Source organism: Aspergillus glaucus (assembly GCF_001890805.1).
Source record: "Aspergillus glaucus CBS 516.65 unplaced genomic scaffold ASPGLscaffold_9, whole genome shotgun sequence".
In the NCBI taxonomy this organism is placed as follows: Eukaryota; Fungi; Ascomycota; class Eurotiomycetes; order Eurotiales; family Aspergillaceae; genus Aspergillus; species Aspergillus glaucus.
Window position 1 is genome coordinate 293446 of NW_019170461.1, and position 18665 is coordinate 312110.

The following is an 18665-nucleotide window of genomic DNA, read 5'->3' on the forward strand; positions in this document are numbered from 1 at the left end:
GCGCACTCTCTCTATCACACAACTCGTAACTCGCAACCGCGATTCCTGTAACTGCAGATGCGGGGATAGTAGTCGGTCGAGAGTAGTAGGTTCTGTCGGAAGCGTGTGCCTGCTCATTGGAGTATATGGCCGAGAGGCGAGAGCTTAGTGTTGGGGAAACGGTTCCGAGGAGGTGTATATAGTCTTCGCGGGTTGGCATTGTGTCGACGATCATTGTGCCGGTGGGGGCTAGGGTTGTTTTCTTTGGAGTTGTTGTGCGCCTTGTGTCGGTGCTTGTGCTTGCTGTCGTTGTTGGGTTGGTTGTTGGGTTTAGTGTATCGCCTGGGTTACCGGGGGCGGGTGTTGGATTGCCGGCTGGAGGTGGCTCGATTCCTGCAGGTGGAGGAATAATTACTCCAGGTGGAAGGGTAATTTCGGGTATGAAGCCTGGGGGACAATGTGGACAGTCTGGTTCACAGAATAGGAAGCCTGTGCAGATCGTGGTTAGTATTTAGGTGTGTAATACCAAGAGTGAGACCTACATGGTCGTCCACAGCCATCCGTACATAGCAGTCCAGGGCTACCAGCTGTAATCTTCGTTGGACGCGTATTCAGCGCCGGATCAGGCCTTGTCAGTCTCGATGTTGGATACGGGAAAGGTGTGATTGTAGTGGTCATTGGTGGCCACTGTTTCCCATCATGGGTCCTACTCTAGATTAGTATCTGCCTAACAACTAATAGCCTAGTTTCATACGTGCTGATAGTAATCACAAATGGCGGAGGCTGGATCGAGCTTGTCATGAAGACCTCATCTTTCTCCAAAGTATCAGAGATCGTTATGGCCCAGACATCGATAGCACTGGTCGTGACTGCAAATATTAGTTATTGACCTTCACTCAACAGAAACGCAACACTCACCTGGCTCAATCTGCAACGCGGTAGTAACATCAATAGTCGAATACACCGTATAATGCGTAGTCTGACCACCTCCAAACGTCGTCTTCATACCCTCAGGCAACAAATACGGAATCACCGTCGACCACAGCTCAAACTCAATAACCGTCGGCGTCCCCAGCGTCAACGGCGCCGGAACAAAAGTACAAGGAGGCGAACAAGTCACCGTCGGCGCCGGATCGCTCCAAACCCCCGGATCAAGGTAAACAACGTCACCCAAACCCCCGATCATCGTGGGTCCGTCACAGATAGCAGAAGGACAATAACCATGCGAACAAGCAAAATTGCAAAGGCCCTCGTAGAGGAACGGGTCTAACCAGGGCTTCACGGTGACTAGAACAGGTTTTCCAGATGGTGCTCCGACAAGAGGACCGGTTTCTTTGCACTGGCAAGAGTGCATAGGGCAGTATCCGTAGGCGCAACTAAATTGGCAAAGAGCTTCTAATTTGCCTTCTCCAGTGCCGGAGGTGCAGGTGTCGTGGAGGCACCATGTGTCATTCCGTGGGACAGGAGTGACCTGCTGAGTTCCACAGAGGGCTTGAGGGCAATATCCATTCGCGCAGGACCAGGCACAGAGAGGGATGTAGCGGTCGTCTTTTCCGGGGACTGGGTAGCCTATCATACCGACGCCGTCCAATGGTTTCTGTGGAGTGCCCATGGTGGTACAGTAGCATGTATTCAAGGGACAATAGCCATAAGAGCAAGTCCATTCGCAAATAGTTTTGAGTTCATCCCAGCCTGTGCCGTTTATGCAGGCTTGATCTTGAATGGAGAGCTTCTGAGTTGCAGAGACGTTCCAGGGTGTTTGTCCTAGTCCAACCCAGGCGTTCCAGTTTGTTCGATTGCCGGTCTTGCTACAATCATTGGTGATAGTGTTTCCGTAAGCTGCAGCGATAATCTTGCCACTTCGCCAAATGTTCACGATGGTTGTACCCGTGTGGCCGCTGAAACTGACACTCCCGTGATAAAGCCCAACTTCGCCTTCTGGAACGTACTTCCATTCTGGGGTAAGTACTGCATTACCAATCTGAACACTGACATTAGCCCACGCCGTGAGTACCGCAGAAAAGAAGATCCTGTCCTGGACTATCGAAAGCGGCGCGAATTCATATTGAAAATAACCAGCCGTGTTCCCAGTGGTGTTACCATCCGAGCAAACCTGGGCGGGTTGGAGACGATGCCAGGCAATCAAGCTCTCTCGTTGAACGGTAGCGATCCCTGTCTTATACGTATCTATCAAATAGGGAAGAATAAGACGCCATCCATCATGCGGGATATCCCTGGCGTAGTTCACAGATGCCTGCTCGAATTCCACAAATGCATTCTCGCGAAGCGGCCCTAAATAGTGTGATTCGCCGTATCCGTTCCAAGAGATAATCATTAGGAATTCTGGTCGAATGAGGAAGACTTGCTGCCAGCGATGGTACCACAAATCATCTCCACGCCAGAGCCAGTTCTTCTTGTACGCGTCCAGATTGGTATAGAACCATGGCGACACGGGCATCATATAGGGTATCCCAGTGGCATTTGAATTTCCATCGCTACTCAGAGCTTCGATATACGCCGCATCATTGTAGGTATTCATATCCTCTGCACCCCAGGACCAAGCAGTCCAGCTAGTAAGTCCATCTACAACGCCATTCCCAACCTGAGCAGCCTGTTTGGCACCCAGTGAGCCCCAGTTAGGGATAAAGTAGCAGCCAGTCGCTTCCTTGATAGCTTTCCAATCCTGAATCCTATCAGCCCCCTCAAACGTCGTGACAAAAGGTCTCCCATCATGCCTATAATAAGCCTTGTGTCCGCTATACTGGCGTATCAGGTGAAGGACGTCTTCCATAGGCCACGAGCCATAGTCCTTAGGGTCGTTTGCATAGTCGAAGGAGAGAAATAGTTTGAAGTTTGTTTTTTCGGCGATTTCAAAGGCAGTAGATAGTTTATCGACGCGGTCGCCGTGGATGAGGTTCAGGGCAAAGGCATCGATGTGCGCGTCCTTGGCGAGTCGCATATCGTCTTCCCAGTCGAAGGTATCGTATTGAACGGTATTTGGGAACTATCAACTGGTTAGAGGTAATTATAGTAAAGCTGGAAATATTTACCAGAAAGTGAGCGAAAACTGCTTTTGCTTGCACTTGGCTGATCGCTAGAAAGAGAGCTAGGGCTGCCAGGAGCAGACACTTCATTGTGGGGGAATTTGAAGGTCTATGAAAATGTAGCAAGGACGCTTGCAAAAAGAAAATAGAATGAGAGAGCTCATCTTAGAGAGAAAGATTTTTAACAGACATGGCAGTTCTTGACATTCACTGACCGGAGACCCCATGTTTTGCCAGTCGAGAAGCAAACAAATAATACCATACCACCGGGGCTCTGCCTTACCCTATCTTCTTTCCATTCTCCATATCATCTTTATTTGTCCTAGATCACTCCATTACCAGTACTCATTCCTCGATTCTCGTCACAATGCTTGGGCAGCTCATACGCGCCCTCTCCTGGAGAGTCTTCTTCCTCTTACTCACCTTTTTCTCTGGTCTGGTATCTCAAACCTACGCATACAAGGAAACCATGCTCTTTGATTATATGCCAAACTGTGCCGGCAAAAAAGGTCTTCTTGACTTTCACATCGCTGAAGCCCGCGAGCTGATTAAAGCCGCCAAGCACGCGATCGATACGGTTGACCGTAACATTGTCGCGCAGAAGCTCGTTACTTCTTACTTCAAGATCGAATTTGTGCCTTTTGACGGTAGGGCTGTTGCTAGACACGAGGATTGGGCTGAGTGGGCGAGAGTGAAGAGTAACAGTCTTCCCTACAGCTATGTAAACGGCTGCTGACGAAACAGTGTACGTTGAGTTAGTAAACACATTCCTCCAAACCGGCGCTTACCCCGACAAGCGCAAGAAGCCACGTCTCTACTGCAACGACGACATCGTACAGTCCTTCCCCTGGAACGCAGCCGCGGTAGACGCGAACGGAGAGTACGTGGTGAACGAGCAGAACGGCCAGTACTACACCATCCGTGACATCTACCCCAACTTCCCCGACAAGAAAAACCAAATTCCCTATCTCGTGACAGACCGCAATGCATACTACTTTGATTCCCCGAATATGGGCGGTTGTGCTCCTGGATCACTTGGCGAGACGTTGACTGGCATGCCCGACTGGCACTCATGGCTCTCTCCCATGCAGTGGACGTCTACGCTGGACTCAGAAATGACATTTATCTGTCCGGAGGCGCTGGACGGGACGCATAAATTTCTCGGATATCTGGGACAAACGGGCTGGATTGACCCCGATTCGCACACGACGCTGGATTCGCTGGTTCCTGAAAGTGGCACCTTATACCATGAGCTTTTCCATCTGGTCAGTGGTCGGATTGGGTTCAAGCGTGAGATGGATCCGACAAAGTATAAGACAAGGATCGTGGGTGATTATTCTGCTTGTAGGTTATGGGTTTCCGGACTATGCGGCGGCGTTTGCTGACGATATATAGCGTTGATGGGGTGTCTCAACCTAGATCGAGACCGGGCAATTATGAACGCAGAGAGCTACGTTTATTTTTCTCTGGCATACTGGTATTACTATAATGACTGGAATAATGGGAAGAAGAGGATAACATTCTACCCTGGGTATGCTGTTTATTGGGATTGGCCGATGTAGTCTGACCTGTACTGGCACATGCCCTTTTCTTAAATATTCTATGGAGTACTAGTACGCCGTAGAGCAGAATAGAATATAGTAAATTAAGATAAACCAGTGAATTAATGACTAGTAGAAAAAAGAAAAGAAAACTGAGCAAACGGAGTAACTTTGCGTCCTCCGGTTTTCCTCTATCCCTTCTCCCTCCTACTACCACCACCTCATCACCACGACTCCTCATGATTTCTTCTATTTACCTCGTTAGTCCATATCTCTCTAGCTTTCAACGGTATCATTGACCCGAGGGAGCCTTTCAATTCCCACACAACCACACCCGCCGGAGCCCTACAAACAACCAAACAAAGCAACCATTCACCGTCTGCAGCCTCCTCCAACTGATACATCAATTCACCTTCTACAGGCCAAGATGTACGCGTCAAAATTGTCCTCTGTTTATTTGTTTGCTCGACGCGCTACGTTTGTAGTGACTCGTTCTGCCCCTCTTCGTCCTCTCGGTTTTAATTTTCCACCTTCCCGACTACTCTCTTCAGCTCCTCGTCTCTTTTATCCTTCAGACCTCTTTCTCTGCCTCTACTACACGTCTTCACTCCACCAAGATGAACATACCGGACTTCTGCCAGACCTGCAACGCCCAGTTCACTGACGAAGGCGTCACCCTCTCCCGCTGCTCCCGTTGCAAGGTAGTCCACTACTGCTCCGTCAAGTGCCAGAAGGAAGACTGGAAGGCGGGCCACAAGAAGCAATGCGCAGAGTTCATTACGGAGATAAATGCTGAGCCGAAGAACACCATGGGCCTGCCGGACGATCTCTGGAACATGATGAAGCACAAGGCCCACAAGACCAAGATCGTGCCCCTCCCCAAGCCCACCCCGAGCTGCGTGAGAAGTTTCTTCAGGGAGAGTGTAACCCTATCCGCGAGACCATGATCAAACATTCGCCGGGCAAGGTCAGACCAGTTTTCTCGGTTGGAGCTGGTGCTTGTACCTTTGTCGATGGAAAGCCCGTTCTCAATCCACCCAAGGGCCTGACTGCGGGTGTTTTAATGCCGTTCTCTCGCCTTGATTCGAAGACTTGGCTGCACGACCGTGCTGAAGCTGATGTCTACAAACTGCCGATCGATACCTACCGCCTCCGCGTCGTTCAGGAACAGAGAGATAACGAAAAGCCCGAATACTCTGAAGACCCCATAAATGGCTTCAAGGCCTTCCTTAAGCTCTTTGGCGACAAACGCGAGTTGCTTCCTGGCTCGTGGGCCGAGCAAAAGGCGGAGGAATGTGTCAAGGTCGGTGAAGGCGAGGGATGGAGCCCTTTACATCGTATGGTTTTGAAGAAGAATGACGTCAATGCACACTACGGAGAGCCGCGTTTAGGTTTGCAGCTTCGTCTCTTCGGAGAGCAGGTGTATGATACCGCTCCTGCGGGCCGTGAGTCGGGTTTCCACGATGAATTTTAAGTCTCCTGTCTCTGTGCATCCTACACATGTACCATGTTCCAGGATGTCTTTCGATCTAGCTTTCGATTAAGGGGGTGAAAAGGGGGTAAAAGTGCTTCATGCTTGTTTATGTGAGTGTATCTATTACAAAAATCAAATTGCCACGCATTCTTATATCAATTTCCCTCTATACCCACCATCTCTTCCAGTATCAGCATACAGTCACCTCACCATTATCCTAACATCCTCCACCTCCTCCACCTCCTCCACCTCCATCACAACCACCACCACCACCACCTCCTCCCCCATCTCCACCGCTCCCCCCTCCATCTCCACCTCCATGACTATGTCCATTCCATCGCGAGCGACCGCTGCTCCGCTTATAGTACGGGTTCGGTCTGTAGTAGTATTGACTATTGCTTTGCGTTTGGGTCTGCGGTTGTTTTTCGAGGCGGGCTCGTTCACGTTTGCTGGTGCCAAAGCACATGTTGTTTTGCTTTTTCTCCGTGGTGACTGGGGAGAGGTAGCGGATAGTATAATATATGGCTTGTGGATTTGTTGGAGTTCCCTGTCTCAGAGGAGAGTAGTAGTAAAGGTCTTTGGCTTGGTTTGGATGTTGGGGTAGTTGTTGAGTGCGGTCGAGGTTTTATATCGAGTGGACGAGGCTGAGATACGAAGATGATGATGAATGAGGCTGAGGCTGAGCACAGTCGGATGCAGATGACTATGTGACTGATAAGGATGAACAAGATTGGTTTGGCTGTTATACGAGATCGGCTGTAAGAATCGCCCTGCGGATTTGTAGCCAGTAGTAGGCTCTGCATGTGCCTTGTTACGTCTGTGCTGAGGTTGGATCTACGTATTCTCTATTGTTCAAAGTCTTGGTTATTATAATATGTGGTACATAGGTGTTAAATGTCATAAATACAAACGAGTAGATGATATCTGCATAGAATAAATTTCAATAAGCGCGACTCCCGATCCAGTCAGGCACGAATATCATGAGTCGTAAAGCCATCATCAAATCAAGAAAACAAAGTCTGAGAACTATCCTCCCACTCCCCAAAGCAGTAAACGCAACGAGGCTCACCACAGCACATTCCATTGCAATCAACCACCTCACCGCAACGAGCATACGCCTCCGTGTTTTCGACCTTGATCTTCCTGGAGCTTCTTCTCGGGGCACTCCTCTTCTTTCCTTTCTCGAGGGCAGTAGCAGTAGGTCCTTTGACCTTCTGAACAGACGCAGGATTGCTCTTCAGACTCAAACCCAAACCAGGACCAACGTTCTTCTTGTCAGAATCGGACCTGACGCGCGTAGGGTCTGGGGAGACGGGGATCTGAACCTCGATCAATCTTCCCGAGGACTCTGTGGTTTTGATTCTCTTTAACGCAGACTCGTCATGCTCAGGCGCAAGCTCGTTCCTCAACGTATCCGTATTGGCAAGCGCAGGTGTAGTTGTCTTCCTAGGTCTTCCACGTCCGCGTCCAATATTCGCCCCCGTCCCCGTTTCCGCTCTCATTGTAGTCAATGCCGGCGCAGAAGCAAGCGCAAGAGCTCCACTCGCATCAAAGCTCCCCTGAATCGCAGAAATAGCAGCCTTCTTGCTCGTGCGCGGTTTGCGAGGGGTAGGAGTAGGAGTAGCAGTCGCGCGTGCGGGTGAGGGTGCGGTGGCGCTCTTAGGACCCATGCTGAAGGTTACTTTGTTCTTTCCTGCTCGGCTGTATTTGTTGAGTTTTTCTTTGATGGCTTTGGGGGTTTGTTTGTCGTTGCCGGCTGGTGGGAACCACTTGCGTTAGTGACTGCGTTCGATGAGGAAAGACAAGAGAAATCAAAGGGAGAAAGTAAATAGAGGACTCACGCCAGGCTTGAGAGACTTTGTCGAGCTCGAGAGTTAGGCTTTGGGTTTGGAAGATGGTGTGCCAGAGCTGTGAAAGAGAGGGGTTATGGTTAGTTAGGAGCTGGGGTGGTTTGCTTTGTTTTCGAAACGGGAAGGAGGGGAAGGAGAACGTACAATGTCCTCGTTCTCGGTGGTCCAGCGCATTTTGATGGTATGTTTGATCGCGTGCTTTCAAAAAAGAGATAGTCGAAATATGATGAGAATGAGAGCTCAGAAAACATGAAGAAAAGATTTTTATTTTCTGTTGATATAACAGACCTGCTGAGTGAATAATATGACTATGGGACAATGCGCGCCGACTTTATTGATTTGCAACAATGGGAAGTATCAGATAGTCCAATGAATATACCATCACTTTAGTGCTGAGTAGTTTTATTGAACTGGCATATGCCACTAAGTAGAATGTATGAATGGTGAACGAGCAGCCCTACTTTCACTGCAAAGTAAAATTGTGCAGCTCGTGGGGAATGGCCATGGGATAACCAAGAACATCCTATATTCCTAGTTCCCGGCACCATATTCCATGGACGATTGAATGAATGTTGTTTCAAGGCATTGGTCTCTGTACGTTGCCTGTCCGTATTGATGCCCATTCTCCATGCGCAGGGAAGGCTGCTAGCATCGACTATTAGTGGCAGACGAGGTATATGATACTCGACACGGTGCATAAAATGTTATTAGATTATCATAGTAAAAGGCCATTAGTATTACTTAGATTTGGCCTTGGATTTGGATTTGCGCTTGGGTTTGGGTTTAAGTGTTGGTTTTCGTTTCGGTTCCGGATTCACACTCTTCAAAAACGCCACTTTCGTCTTCTCCAAAGAACCCAATACATGCCTCCGAAACAACCACCCATGAGACTTGGCTAATAGCGCATCCGCATTGAAATAGAGATACCTCCAATTCAGCGCATTAGCATTTTGAGCCAGTTCATTCAGCGCAAGCTCTCTAATGAACCGATCCCGCCAACATGTCTGCGGGACCATGTACCTCCACTGCGGAAACACCCACATCAGGGTCTTGATATCGCGAAGACTGGGAAGGTAGTCCATGATCATAATGATAATTTCGATGGGGGCTTCTATGCGGCACACGTCGAAGGTGGATGGGCGGAGGCCCATTCGATGACAACGTGGTGTTCGTGGCTTCCATGCTTTTATCTTCCTGGGCTTTGATGGTGTTGTTGCTGCTGGCGCTGGTGCTTGTGCAGCTGCAGCTTGCTTGTCCAACTTCTTTTGTGTTTCCTTTTGGATCTTTTTTTTTATGAGACTCTTCCAAATCGCTCAGTAGTCCTGGTAATTCGGGGACGTTGAACGGGTCCCTCGGCGCAAAGGCATAGTCCAAACAACCCTCAAGAGCTTTCATTTTCCCCTCGCATATCTTAGCATATTTCGCGGGATCCTTCAAAGCTAAATTCATATAGTACTTCTGACCCGGCTGCTTCCAATATTGCTTCTCATCAATCAGAAACTTATTTGCACCTTTGGTATCCTTCATCCGTTGATACAAAACCTTGGTAAACAAAAATAGATTGCTCTCAATCAGACCAACGTCCAGAATCCGGGTCATAAATGCCCAACAGCGCTCGTGCATGGGATACGCAACCGTTCCATATGCTGGGCGATTCACTGGACCGCCTAGGTATACTGCTAGCGCCCTGTCCATCCACTTAGTAGTATCCCCCATAACGAGTTCTCCGGAATCACTCGTAAAATGAAAACGGTAATGATCCCAGCTCCAAGTATTGAGCGTCACGCCGCTGAGTGTGTAGTCGTCTTTGTTTGACGTTTCGGTTTGTGTTCGGATGACTTTCGGAAGGTTTGTCAGGGTCAGCGTTCAGCATTGAGCATGTCACCACTCACTAGCTCGATGGAGACGCTCCCACATCCAGGGTATATCAAAGTAAATGTCATTCAAGTCCTCTGGCTTTCCAATAACACAATTATTTTTCTCATAGCTCTTCGCCCATTCGTCATGTTCGGCAAATATCCGTGTTGAATCGACGGTGCTTCCCAGGCTATCCGCTCCGAAGCCATGGCCGCATAAGCCGCAACAGTTCATCGGCATGTTCTGCTTTTGCCTTTTCCTTTGTATTCTCGGAAACCGGTTCTACTCGATCTATTATTTATATGTACTGTTGTCCAGACGTCATAGTGAGCGGTTCACAAATGAGGGATATTTCGTACAATTGTTTGACGTGCTCGATCAGAAATTAGATGTTTAGTAGACAGAAATATTAAATCATTTCCAGTGCCATTGAAACTAAAATGTGAGTTAGACCGTCGGTAAACTTTCCGTAAACAATGCAAGTGTTGGCGAATTCTAACACGCATTGAGTACTACTGAAGAGAATGAGTTGTCTAGGAAGCCGTAGTTGCAAGCCCTAAGCTCGAGATCATAGAGGATTAGCTCTCAATGACTACTATATCTATGCCTGGGAGCTTTTGCATTTGAATGACATGAGACGGAAATTTCCCAGTCATATCTCCGTTTCTGGTGGCAAACCGGCTCAATATTGATTGCTACGAGCCTAAGAAGCAAGTCGAGGCTTTCCTGTCGACCATGATGTTGCAGTTACTCACAGTCCGAGTGGCTAGTGTCTCTATGGAGACCAGGGGGGTCAGACTTGATGAAGGTCTGCCGTATGGTAACTGTTTGATGTTATCGTCCTTTTATTTACATTGATTCTTTCAGTCAACATATTATTGGGACTTTGTTACTATGTCTATGTATCTGATCAAATCATAATCATAATATCTTTCACGCACCCTCAGCATCCTTCTTCGTCTGATCGTAATGAACCACCGATTCGAGTAAAGCCTGCGTACCAAGAGCACTGCATACCACATTAGCCATTATCAAAGAACAACCACCATAAAGAAAGAAAACTCACCAATCCTCCGGACTACAATACTCCTCCGGATGATGGCTAACGCCATCCCGACACGGCACAAAAATCATGGCCGTCGGACAGTGCTTACTCGTGTAAACACTATCATGGCCCGCACCACTCGTCATATCCATCCACTTTCCAGGACCAACGAGATTCTCAGCAGCGGCCTGAATAGACTGCACGCAGCCTTTGTCGAACTGGACTGCGGGAGAATCTGTGTCTAGTGTCCAGTCGAAGGTTACGCCCTGGCCGTCCTGTGAGGCGACCTGTGCGAAAGATTTGAGACATTCGTCTTGGACAGCGTGTACAACCTCGTCCTGCGGGTGTCGGATATCAAGGGTGAACGTCACTTCCGAAGCGACGGTGTTCGTAGACGCGTTAGACGGGATTTTGAACACGCCAGTCGACGCCAACGCATTGTGGCGCTTGCCGATGTCGTTCGACACAGCAATCATGCGAGACGCAGCCAGCAACGGATCCTTCCGCGCGTTCAATGGCGTTGTCCCCGTGTGAGCGTCTCGTCCTTGGACGGTGAAAGTCAGCCATCGGTACCCCTGGGCACCCCGGACGATACCAATCGATCGTTCTGTGTTCTGGAGAATGGGGCCTTGTTCGATGTGTAGTTCGAAATGCGCTCCGAGCTGGAATCCAGACTTTGCGTCGCAGGGAATTGATCCTAGGTATCCGTGTCTTTCCAATTCCGATTTAATCGTCACACTTGGATCATGAATATCGCGCAAGTCCCAGGCTTTCTGAATCGGAATACCACCAGCCCAAACACCAGACGAGCACATAGACTTCGGAAACCGTGCCCCTTCCTCACTGTTCCAGGTCAGTCTCACGGTCTTTATGTGGTTATAAAAAGAGCAACACACTTCGTCCAATTAACAACCCCAACATCATAGTGCGTCCTAAACCCACTCTCCTTCATCGTCCTCAACACCTCAACAGCCGCAACAACACCCAAAACCCCATCATACCGACCGCCTCTTGGCTGCGTATCCAGATGACTACCCATGGCAATCATCGGGGCAGAAGAGTTAAGATCCCCGGGTTGTCGCGCGAACATGTTCCCCATCTGGTCTGTGGACAGTGAGCAGCCGAGTTTTTCGACTTCTGTCGCGAACCATTGTCGGACGCGTGCGTCGTCGTCTGTTAGGCAGAGACGGGCCATTCCTGTTTCGCGGGGGTTTCTGGGGCTGGGTTAGATGGGTGCTCAATTTGTAAATGGGATTGGCAAAATACGTACTTGCCATATGGATTGGCAGCCCCCCATTTACATGTCTCGTGTATTGTCTCCCATAGCCGGTCAGGATTGATCTTGAGGCCGGATGTTGGGGGTCTGGAGGAGGTTGATAGTTGTCGGATCGTACGGGATGCGCTTGTAGGGAGTCGCATGTTGATTGATGTGTGTTTAATTATTTAAGATACGGATTTCGTGGTATATATGAGGTCGGAATAAGTGCGCCTTCTAGCAACAGATGTTAGTGGAGACAGATGGAGGATGTTGAAATCTCCACTCAGTCCGACTGTATTTGGATAAAATAGAGCAATTTTATACTTATTTACCGAAGAAAAATTGTTGATTGGGCCGTTTTCTGTAAAAAGTTTGAGGGCACCCTCCGATGACATTATGACCGATTCGGTAACTAAGTGGAAGTATGAAAATCTCCCGCCTTCCAACAACAAAAGAAGATCTAGTTCAACCATAGTCTAGTAATCCAATTCTATCAAGTACAAGGACTTCAAAAAACACTATACCTTCGCCTGTTGTTCCCTAAGCGCCACGGTCAAATAACCCGCTACCAACGTCACACACCCCCCAAATCGCATAACCCACGCCACGCTCTCATCCCAAGGTTCTCCCCTAGGTTTCTGCAACACTTTAAAAACAGCACCACTAAAGAGACTAGAGACAAACTGCGGAAGCGAAATAAACACATTATGTAGACCCAGGACAATACCAGCTTGTCCTGCTATCCCGGCATCGCCACCTTCAGTCGACTCTTCGTCGTGGCGGCCGGAGTTAGAGGTGCTTTGGTCGGCATCTTGTTGCCCTATTTCTCCCGCGATGAATGCCCAGGGTGCCCATGAGGTGATTGCCCATGGGATGCCGATGATTCCTGCCATTATCGATGCGGCTGTGGTGGTGGATATGAAGAATGTGCTGAGCATGCAGGCTGCGAAGAGGATGTGTGATAGAAGCCAGAGACGTCGGAGAGTTAGACCCGTTCCAACGCGCACGCCAAAGTATGGTATACGCCACGATGGTCCGGAATCCGAATCAGCACTTGTTTCAGTATCCTTGTCAGAAGGAATCAAAAGCGGCAGGATGATACTCGCTGCGAACGAGACGATCGCGTTTATAAAGAGGGCAAAGGTACCGATCCGTGTGGCATCCACCCACATTTTATCGATCTCGTCATCGGATAGATCGTGATGTTCATCGAAGATCGGATTAACGTACAACTGACCTATATAGGTCGTCGCGTAAAATAGGAACAGGAACCATCCGAACCAGGACGCAAACTGGATTGCAAAAACTCTCCTTGTCTGCGACGATAATCTATTGACAGACTGGTGAATTAACCGGATGAGCGACATGGGGGTTAGAGCATTTGCTGCTGGTTGTGCCTTATGATGGACTTGTTCCGGGGTGTAAATACAGGTTATCAGTAGCGTAACCAATAGTGATAAACTCGTAAGTACGCATAGCACTTGAAACTGTGTGCTTCCCAAGATAGGGAGAATCGTTGGCAGATCCATGAAACCAAGGATACAGCCCAAGATATTTCCTGCTCCAATAACACGACTTGCCCAGGCATTTGCCGTTTTTTGCTGATACGTAGGGGCAATGTCGACAATCAAAGCACGGGTTGCCGCCTGAACTGTTGGAGTCAGATCTACTTTCAAATAGGTTAGGATTAGCAAGCGAGGATACTCACTTGTGTTCATCGCAAAGTCAAGACAGTACATCAAGATCATCGCCGCGGCGATTGCAGCCACTTGCACCTTGTCAGACTGAGCATCGACGCCAAATATCCCTAGCAAAGCTCCAACTATCTCTCGTATCCACGCCAGCGCCAAGAGGCTTATCACGGTCACGGTCCCGCCAAAGACCATAAAAGGCCTTCGTTTACCCCAGCGGCTGCGGCAGTTATCACTGCGGATACCAATGTAGGGTTGTACGAGGGTTCCGGTAAGAGGACCAGCAACCCAGACAAACGCAACTAATGCCTTGCTCATTCCCAGAGATAGAAGATATGGCTTTGGTCATTTTGTGGTTAGAGACGATCTATGACGGGTTGAGTAAAGTGACCCACGGATCCACTGGAATGCTGGATAGACCAGACTACTTGAAGACTGGCAACGGTTAACACATTGACATAGACATGTCATAGACAAATATCTTTTTATTTCTTACCCTCCCATAGTGAGAGTCAATATAAACAGCTCCCAACTGCTTTTCGGTACCTGATCAGGCTCATCCTGGCCGGCAGGGATCTCCGACTCATCATCGATCAGGGGTGCTGCCTCGCCGTTTTCGGTATCCGATACAAGACGCGATGTCTCATCGACTGCCATTCTGCACTGAAGATGTTACTTAATATAGTTGGCCCCCAGTTGGCCTAAGTAGGGGGTAAATGAAATGGGGATCGGGGGCCGGAGGTCCGGAGGAGTCGATTATCCGCGACTAGCGAGGTCGTATACGGAGAGATCCAGTTTTAACGAAGAGATTGATATATTCTCGTCTATATGCGTGTACACAAGTGCTTGAGTGCTTGTCTATCTAAATGTGTGCTCACGCTGGCCTATATCATCGGACCGGTGGAACTAATCGGTCCGACATTATTCCTTATCAGTAAATACGAGACAGAGCACGTGACTGATGTCGGCGACATGTTTCTTCTCTTGCGGCTCTCGCTGTCGGAGAATCCTGATAAGGAATAACGTCAGACCGATTAGGCAAGATCCGCCGGTCTGATGATGTAGGCCAGCGTGTACGCACGTTTAAATAGACAAGCACTCAAGCACTCAGACTATCTTATACGAGAATATATTGCCTTCTTTCGTTTTAATAGATTCCTCCATATAAGGCCTCGTCTAATTGCGGATCATTGATATCTCCGATTCCCCGAATCCCCACTTCAAATCCAACCAGCGCCTGCGCAGGCTATGCACGTTGATCCGGAATCCCGTTAAGGGCTGGTGAGGCCGGATCTGGTACTGTTACGTCCAACATTCCAGGTATCATGCGGGAACTATCTCGGCTGGCAGGATGGTACCTGACAGCTAACGTTGACTGGTTCTTGCGCCATCCAGGATGACATCTTTCAGGGAAGATCCCTTCCACATGTAAATAGCAGCGGACCCTTGGATTAAAATCCCCGCAAGTGGAGTGTTACAATCAGGCTGTCGCATTTTTTTTCTCTCGGCGCCCCAGGGTGGTTCCCGAATCTTTCAAAAGCGGCAGGCTGTCGCGTGTCCTCCATGTTCGCGACATCATTAAGATGAAGGGGTTTCTGTCACTTCTCAAGGCCGCTGGCCAGACCCTGTGGGAGCGCACAGGCTGGGATGCCACTCGCAAATATCTCTTTTCCGTCATCTTTGTCTCCGTGGTCGCCTCCAAAGTCCTCCATATCTACACCCATACCTACTATCTGACCCTGAATCGCTTCCTCGTCTGGGGTTCAACCTTTTTCCTACAGGATGTTATATTCCTTTTTATCGCGCGCGCTTTCGCCGGGTCGTTCCAACGGTTGCCGCTCCGGATCATGGGCGGCGTGACCGTCCTTTTTCTCAGTCTATACGTCTCACTGCTGGCCGCGGCGACCATCTCTTTTTACGCCGTCATGGGTCGCGATTTCCATTGGGGGCCGGTGATTGGATTTTTCGGAGACATGGCGGACGCCAAAGCCCTGGTGATAGGCATCTTTGGTGCCATCTTCTTCGAGATTGTCATCTTGGTCGGCTCGTACTTCGCCACACCATATGTATACGAGGTTACCGGGGGGTTCACCAAGATTTGGTCTTTGTCTGTATCGGCCCTGCTGCGTTGCGTCTTCCGGAGGAAAAAGCAACAACCTCTCCCAGATCCAGAAGTCTACGAGCAAATTGCCCTCGATGACCACGAGGATGATAAGAGCGACAATGAGTTCGGATTACCCATGGAGCCGCCCCGGCCTCGCGAAAACCCGCGCGACCACCGTTCTGGGTCCTTGCTGAAGCGCTCCGTCGTCATTTCGGTCAGCTTGATCGTCGTTTTACTCAGTTGCGTTCGACCCCGTGATCGGGGATATCGCATTCTCTCCCGTACCCTCGCTGCCGTGCCTTTCATAGCCCCCGCGCACCCGGTTTTCGAGGGCATCGAGTACCTGCCTGGCGATTATAGCTGGCTGGAAGGCCACACCGCGTTGGACACTCCTCCAGTCCTCGATTGGTTACCGACTGACGAGCCACTGCCCGGCTTCAAGGATTGGTACTCCCTTCCTTTGAACAAGCGCGATGAACAGGCTCCCAGGAACTACGTGCCGATCCATTACAACCCGGCCAAGGATCCGCTGCACACACCAAACCTTCAGAACGACATCCTAGAGCCGTTGCGGGAAGCGCTCAGCAGTGGAGACGTCAAGGTCAAGCACATTATTCTCGTAAAGCTGGAGAGTAACCGACAGGACGTGTTCCCCCTCCACGCTGACTCCTACGTTATGCAGCGCGTCAGGGAGTCTTACGGCGGTCACATCCCCAAAGAGGTTGAGGATCGATTGGCCCATCTCACACCCAATGCCGAGCATTTCACTGGATTCGACAATGGATTCGGCAAAAGTGAGCAGGACCGCCCCAGGCCCCGCGGTGGCCTCAGCGCCAAAAACGCCTACACCAGCGGCACTTTCACCCTCAAGAGCATCACGGGCTCGCACTGCGGTCTGAACCCGCTGGCTATCGACATGAACCGCGAGTGGTTGTACGACATCTACCAACCGTGCCTGCCGCAGATTTTGGACGCAATGAACCGCCAACCCAACATGACGAGCGAAACGGATGATTGGACCTCCTGGCCGTGGCACACCATGTGGATGCAGTCCGTGAGCGGCGGATACGACTACCTGACCCATCTGATGCCCGCTCTGGGATTCCAGGATCAGATGAACAAGGAGACAATCGACGAGATCGGCGGCGAGTATGCCCCCGACGGGTCGCAGGTCGTTGGCGACCGTGGTTACATGGATAAGGTGCTAAAGAACTATTTCCGTGACGTCGTTGCTGATGCCGAGAGAAACCACAAGCGCCTCTTTCTCAGTCATCTGACGGGCGCCACGCATCTTCCTTGGATGCTTCCGGGACACCAGCCTGAAGACCTTGCGGGTGACACGGGGCGCACGCTGAACGATCACATCAACCGATACCTGAACAGCCTGGTCTACCAGGATGAGTGGCTGACCGATATTCTGAATATTCTTCAGGAGGCCGGTGTTGCCGATGACACTCTTTTCGTCATGGTTGGCGATCAGTAAGTTCCACCCACACATTCCCTGTCTTACACAAAATACTAATATCATTCAGCGCCGTTTCTCTCCCCAACGACGGTGGCGTAACACCCCACGACAGCCCTCACGTCCAAAACGAACACGTCCCGCTAGTCTTCTCGCACCCCAAACTCCCGCCAGTCGAAATCGACCTCCCCATCCAATCCACCCAAATCCTCCCCACAATCCTCGACCTCCTCCTCCAAACCCCCTCCCTCAACCCAACCTCCCACCAAATCACCAAAGACCTCCTCCCCATGTACCAAGGCCAATCGCTCATCCGCCACCTCATCCCGGAGCACAAGCACACGCAAGAATGGCACATCACCACCCTCAACACCGGAGGGTTATGGATTGCGCTCCGCTCCGCTACAAAGCAGTACCGTATTGTGGTGCCTCTTATCCCGAATACCAAATGGCGGTTTACAAATCTTGAGGTTGATCCGTTGGAGATGAAGGCTATTAAGGACTATGGGGTTCTGTCGTTGGTGAACGCTGTGCAGAGGAGGTATGGAGTTGAGGCTGCGGAGTGGTTGGGTGAGGCGGTTCATGTTGCGAAGTGGTGGATTGAGGAGAATCATCGTCGTTGGGGGTATGATCCTACTGTGCCGAAGAATCCTTGAAATCTCGACCTACACCCGAACGCCGGCTGAACCCCGGAAGCGAGTCTGGTCGCAAGCGCTTCTCTTCGCTCAAAACCTAGCGCGGCATTTTTGGGATTTAGTCTATCCAAACCAATCTGAAACTAGCCGCAAGTATGTTATTTTAGGGAAATTGGCCCATTGGAACCCAGGAATTTGTACAATAGATTGGAATTCTTAGGACACTCACTACAACAATACGGAGCATTTTCTTAAAGAAGGTCATGGTTGCATTGCGCTATCTAAGGCAGTAAGGCGTGCTAATCAGAAGCCGAGAATATTCCATCGGATCTCTTATCGGCTATAGTTAGTTGGTTATAGTTAACGTAATCCACGGCCGAGCCGTCCACACGGCCGTCCCGTCCACTTCCTCCGCAACCACCACGAATTTGAAGCTTTGCAACCACTAACACCATTGAATTAAAATATATAACAGACAAAATATCTAGCTATTTATTAGGGCAGCTTCTTATTGTATGCCCAACAGTCCCACAGCCACTACAGCGTGGTGAAGCGCGTTGACGAGGCATAGGTGTAAGCTCATCAACCTGCTCATTAAGCTGTGTATCAAGCTGCTGTATATGCTCACGGCCTTCTTGTACAGAGATAAATAAATCATTCCCTAGAGAAGCACGTTTCCTTGCCTTCTTCTTTATTTTACGTTCACCTTCAGCTCGTAGAACCTT

General features: G+C 49.8%; 9 protein-coding genes across 9 annotated transcripts; 3 read left to right on the forward strand and 6 right to left on the reverse strand.

The window, feature by feature from the left end:
- Window positions 1-871: 871 nt before the first annotated feature.
- On the reverse strand, window positions 872-2983 carry ASPGLDRAFT_125194 (glycoside hydrolase family 71 protein; the record flags this gene model as incomplete). The annotated part of the gene is made up of 1 exon (XM_022540542.1): window positions 872-2983. A coding segment is annotated over one exon (2112 nt), but the record flags the coding sequence as incomplete, so codon positions are not given.
- A 407-nt stretch (window positions 2984-3390) lies between these two features.
- On the forward strand, window positions 3391-4681 carry ASPGLDRAFT_1516497 (uncharacterized protein; the record flags this gene model as incomplete). The annotated part of the gene is made up of 3 exons (XM_022542274.1): window positions 3391-3670; window positions 3768-4367; window positions 4419-4681. 3 exons carry the CDS (start codon window positions 3391-3393, stop codon window positions 4583-4585), a joined length of 1047 nt encoding a protein of 348 aa, XP_022401297.1. The 3' UTR covers window positions 4586-4681.
- Window positions 4682-5181: 500 nt separating this feature from the next.
- ASPGLDRAFT_25285 (zinc finger MYND domain-containing protein) lies at window positions 5182-6097 on the forward strand (the record flags this gene model as incomplete). The annotated part of the gene is made up of 3 exons (XM_022543473.1): window positions 5182-5463; window positions 5532-6009; window positions 6081-6097. 3 exons carry the CDS (start codon window positions 5182-5184, stop codon window positions 6095-6097), a joined length of 777 nt encoding a protein of 258 aa, XP_022401298.1.
- ASPGLDRAFT_46492 (uncharacterized protein) lies at window positions 5880-6639 on the reverse strand. Its single transcript, XM_022546455.1, has one exon. It carries the CDS (start codon window positions 6502-6504, stop codon window positions 6256-6258), a length of 249 nt encoding a protein of 82 aa, XP_022401299.1. The 5' UTR covers window positions 6505-6639; the 3' UTR covers window positions 5880-6255.
- A 403-nt stretch (window positions 6640-7042) lies between these two features.
- On the reverse strand, window positions 7043-8062 carry ASPGLDRAFT_35093 (uncharacterized protein; the record flags this gene model as incomplete). The annotated part of the gene is made up of 3 exons (XM_022544506.1): window positions 7043-7794; window positions 7880-7946; window positions 8033-8062. The coding sequence occupies 3 exons, from the start codon at window positions 8060-8062 to the stop codon at window positions 7043-7045; spliced, it is 849 nt and encodes a 282-aa protein (XP_022401300.1).
- A 563-nt stretch (window positions 8063-8625) lies between these two features.
- Window positions 8626-9979, reverse strand: ASPGLDRAFT_1516503 (uncharacterized protein; the record flags this gene model as incomplete). Its single annotated transcript, XM_022542275.1, has 3 exons — window positions 8626-9078; window positions 9149-9693; window positions 9781-9979. The coding sequence occupies 3 exons, from the start codon at window positions 9977-9979 to the stop codon at window positions 8626-8628; spliced, it is 1197 nt and encodes a 398-aa protein (XP_022401301.1).
- Window positions 9980-10678: 699 nt separating this feature from the next.
- On the reverse strand, window positions 10679-12209 carry ASPGLDRAFT_35095 (M20 family metallo-hydrolase; the record flags this gene model as incomplete). Its single annotated transcript, XM_022544507.1, has 4 exons — window positions 10679-10754; window positions 10812-11633; window positions 11687-12004; window positions 12061-12209. The coding sequence occupies 4 exons, from the start codon at window positions 12207-12209 to the stop codon at window positions 10679-10681; spliced, it is 1365 nt and encodes a 454-aa protein (XP_022401302.1).
- ASPGLDRAFT_1457043 (uncharacterized protein) lies at window positions 12091-14533 on the reverse strand. Its single transcript, XM_022541858.1, has 5 exons — window positions 14236-14533; window positions 14135-14174; window positions 13757-14078; window positions 12381-13699; window positions 12091-12282 (listed from the first exon to the last, which is right to left on the reverse strand). Exons 1-4 carry the CDS (start codon window positions 14394-14396, stop codon window positions 12567-12569), a joined length of 1656 nt encoding a protein of 551 aa, XP_022401303.1. The 5' UTR covers window positions 14397-14533; the 3' UTR covers window positions 12091-12282; window positions 12381-12566.
- A 366-nt stretch (window positions 14534-14899) lies between these two features.
- ASPGLDRAFT_148558 (uncharacterized protein) lies at window positions 14900-18038 on the forward strand. Its single transcript, XM_022541968.1, has 2 exons — window positions 14900-17322; window positions 17376-18038. Exons 1-2 carry the CDS (start codon window positions 15323-15325, stop codon window positions 17959-17961), a joined length of 2586 nt encoding a protein of 861 aa, XP_022401304.1. The 5' UTR covers window positions 14900-15322; the 3' UTR covers window positions 17962-18038.
- Window positions 18039-18665: the final 627 nt, after the last annotated feature.

What these genes read in the sequence shown, in the direction of transcription:
- ASPGLDRAFT_46492 (XM_022546455.1), bottom strand. Translation starts at nt 6,504, where the DNA reads ATGTGCTTTGGCACCAGCAAACGTGAACGAGCCCGCCTCGAAAAACAA.
- ASPGLDRAFT_1457043 (XM_022541858.1), bottom strand. Translation starts at nt 14,396, where the DNA reads ATGGCAGTCGATGAGACATCGCGTCTTGTATCGGATACCGAAAACGGC. An exon ending in TTGACTCTCACTATGGGAGG is followed by an intron (nt 14,175 to 14,235) that starts GTAAGAAATAAA and finishes AACCGTTGCCAG; the next exon opens with TCTTCAAGTAGTCTGGTCTA. An exon ending in TGACTTTGCGATGAACACAA is followed by an intron (nt 13,700 to 13,756) that starts GTGAGTATCCTC and finishes TGACTCCAACAG; the next exon opens with TTCAGGCGGCAACCCGTGCT.
- ASPGLDRAFT_148558 (XM_022541968.1), top strand. Translation starts at nt 15,323, where the DNA reads ATGAAGGGGTTTCTGTCACTTCTCAAGGCCGCTGGCCAGACCCTGTGG. An exon ending in TTCGTCATGGTTGGCGATCA is followed by an intron (nt 17,323 to 17,375) that starts GTAAGTTCCACC and finishes AATATCATTCAG; the next exon opens with CGCCGTTTCTCTCCCCAACG.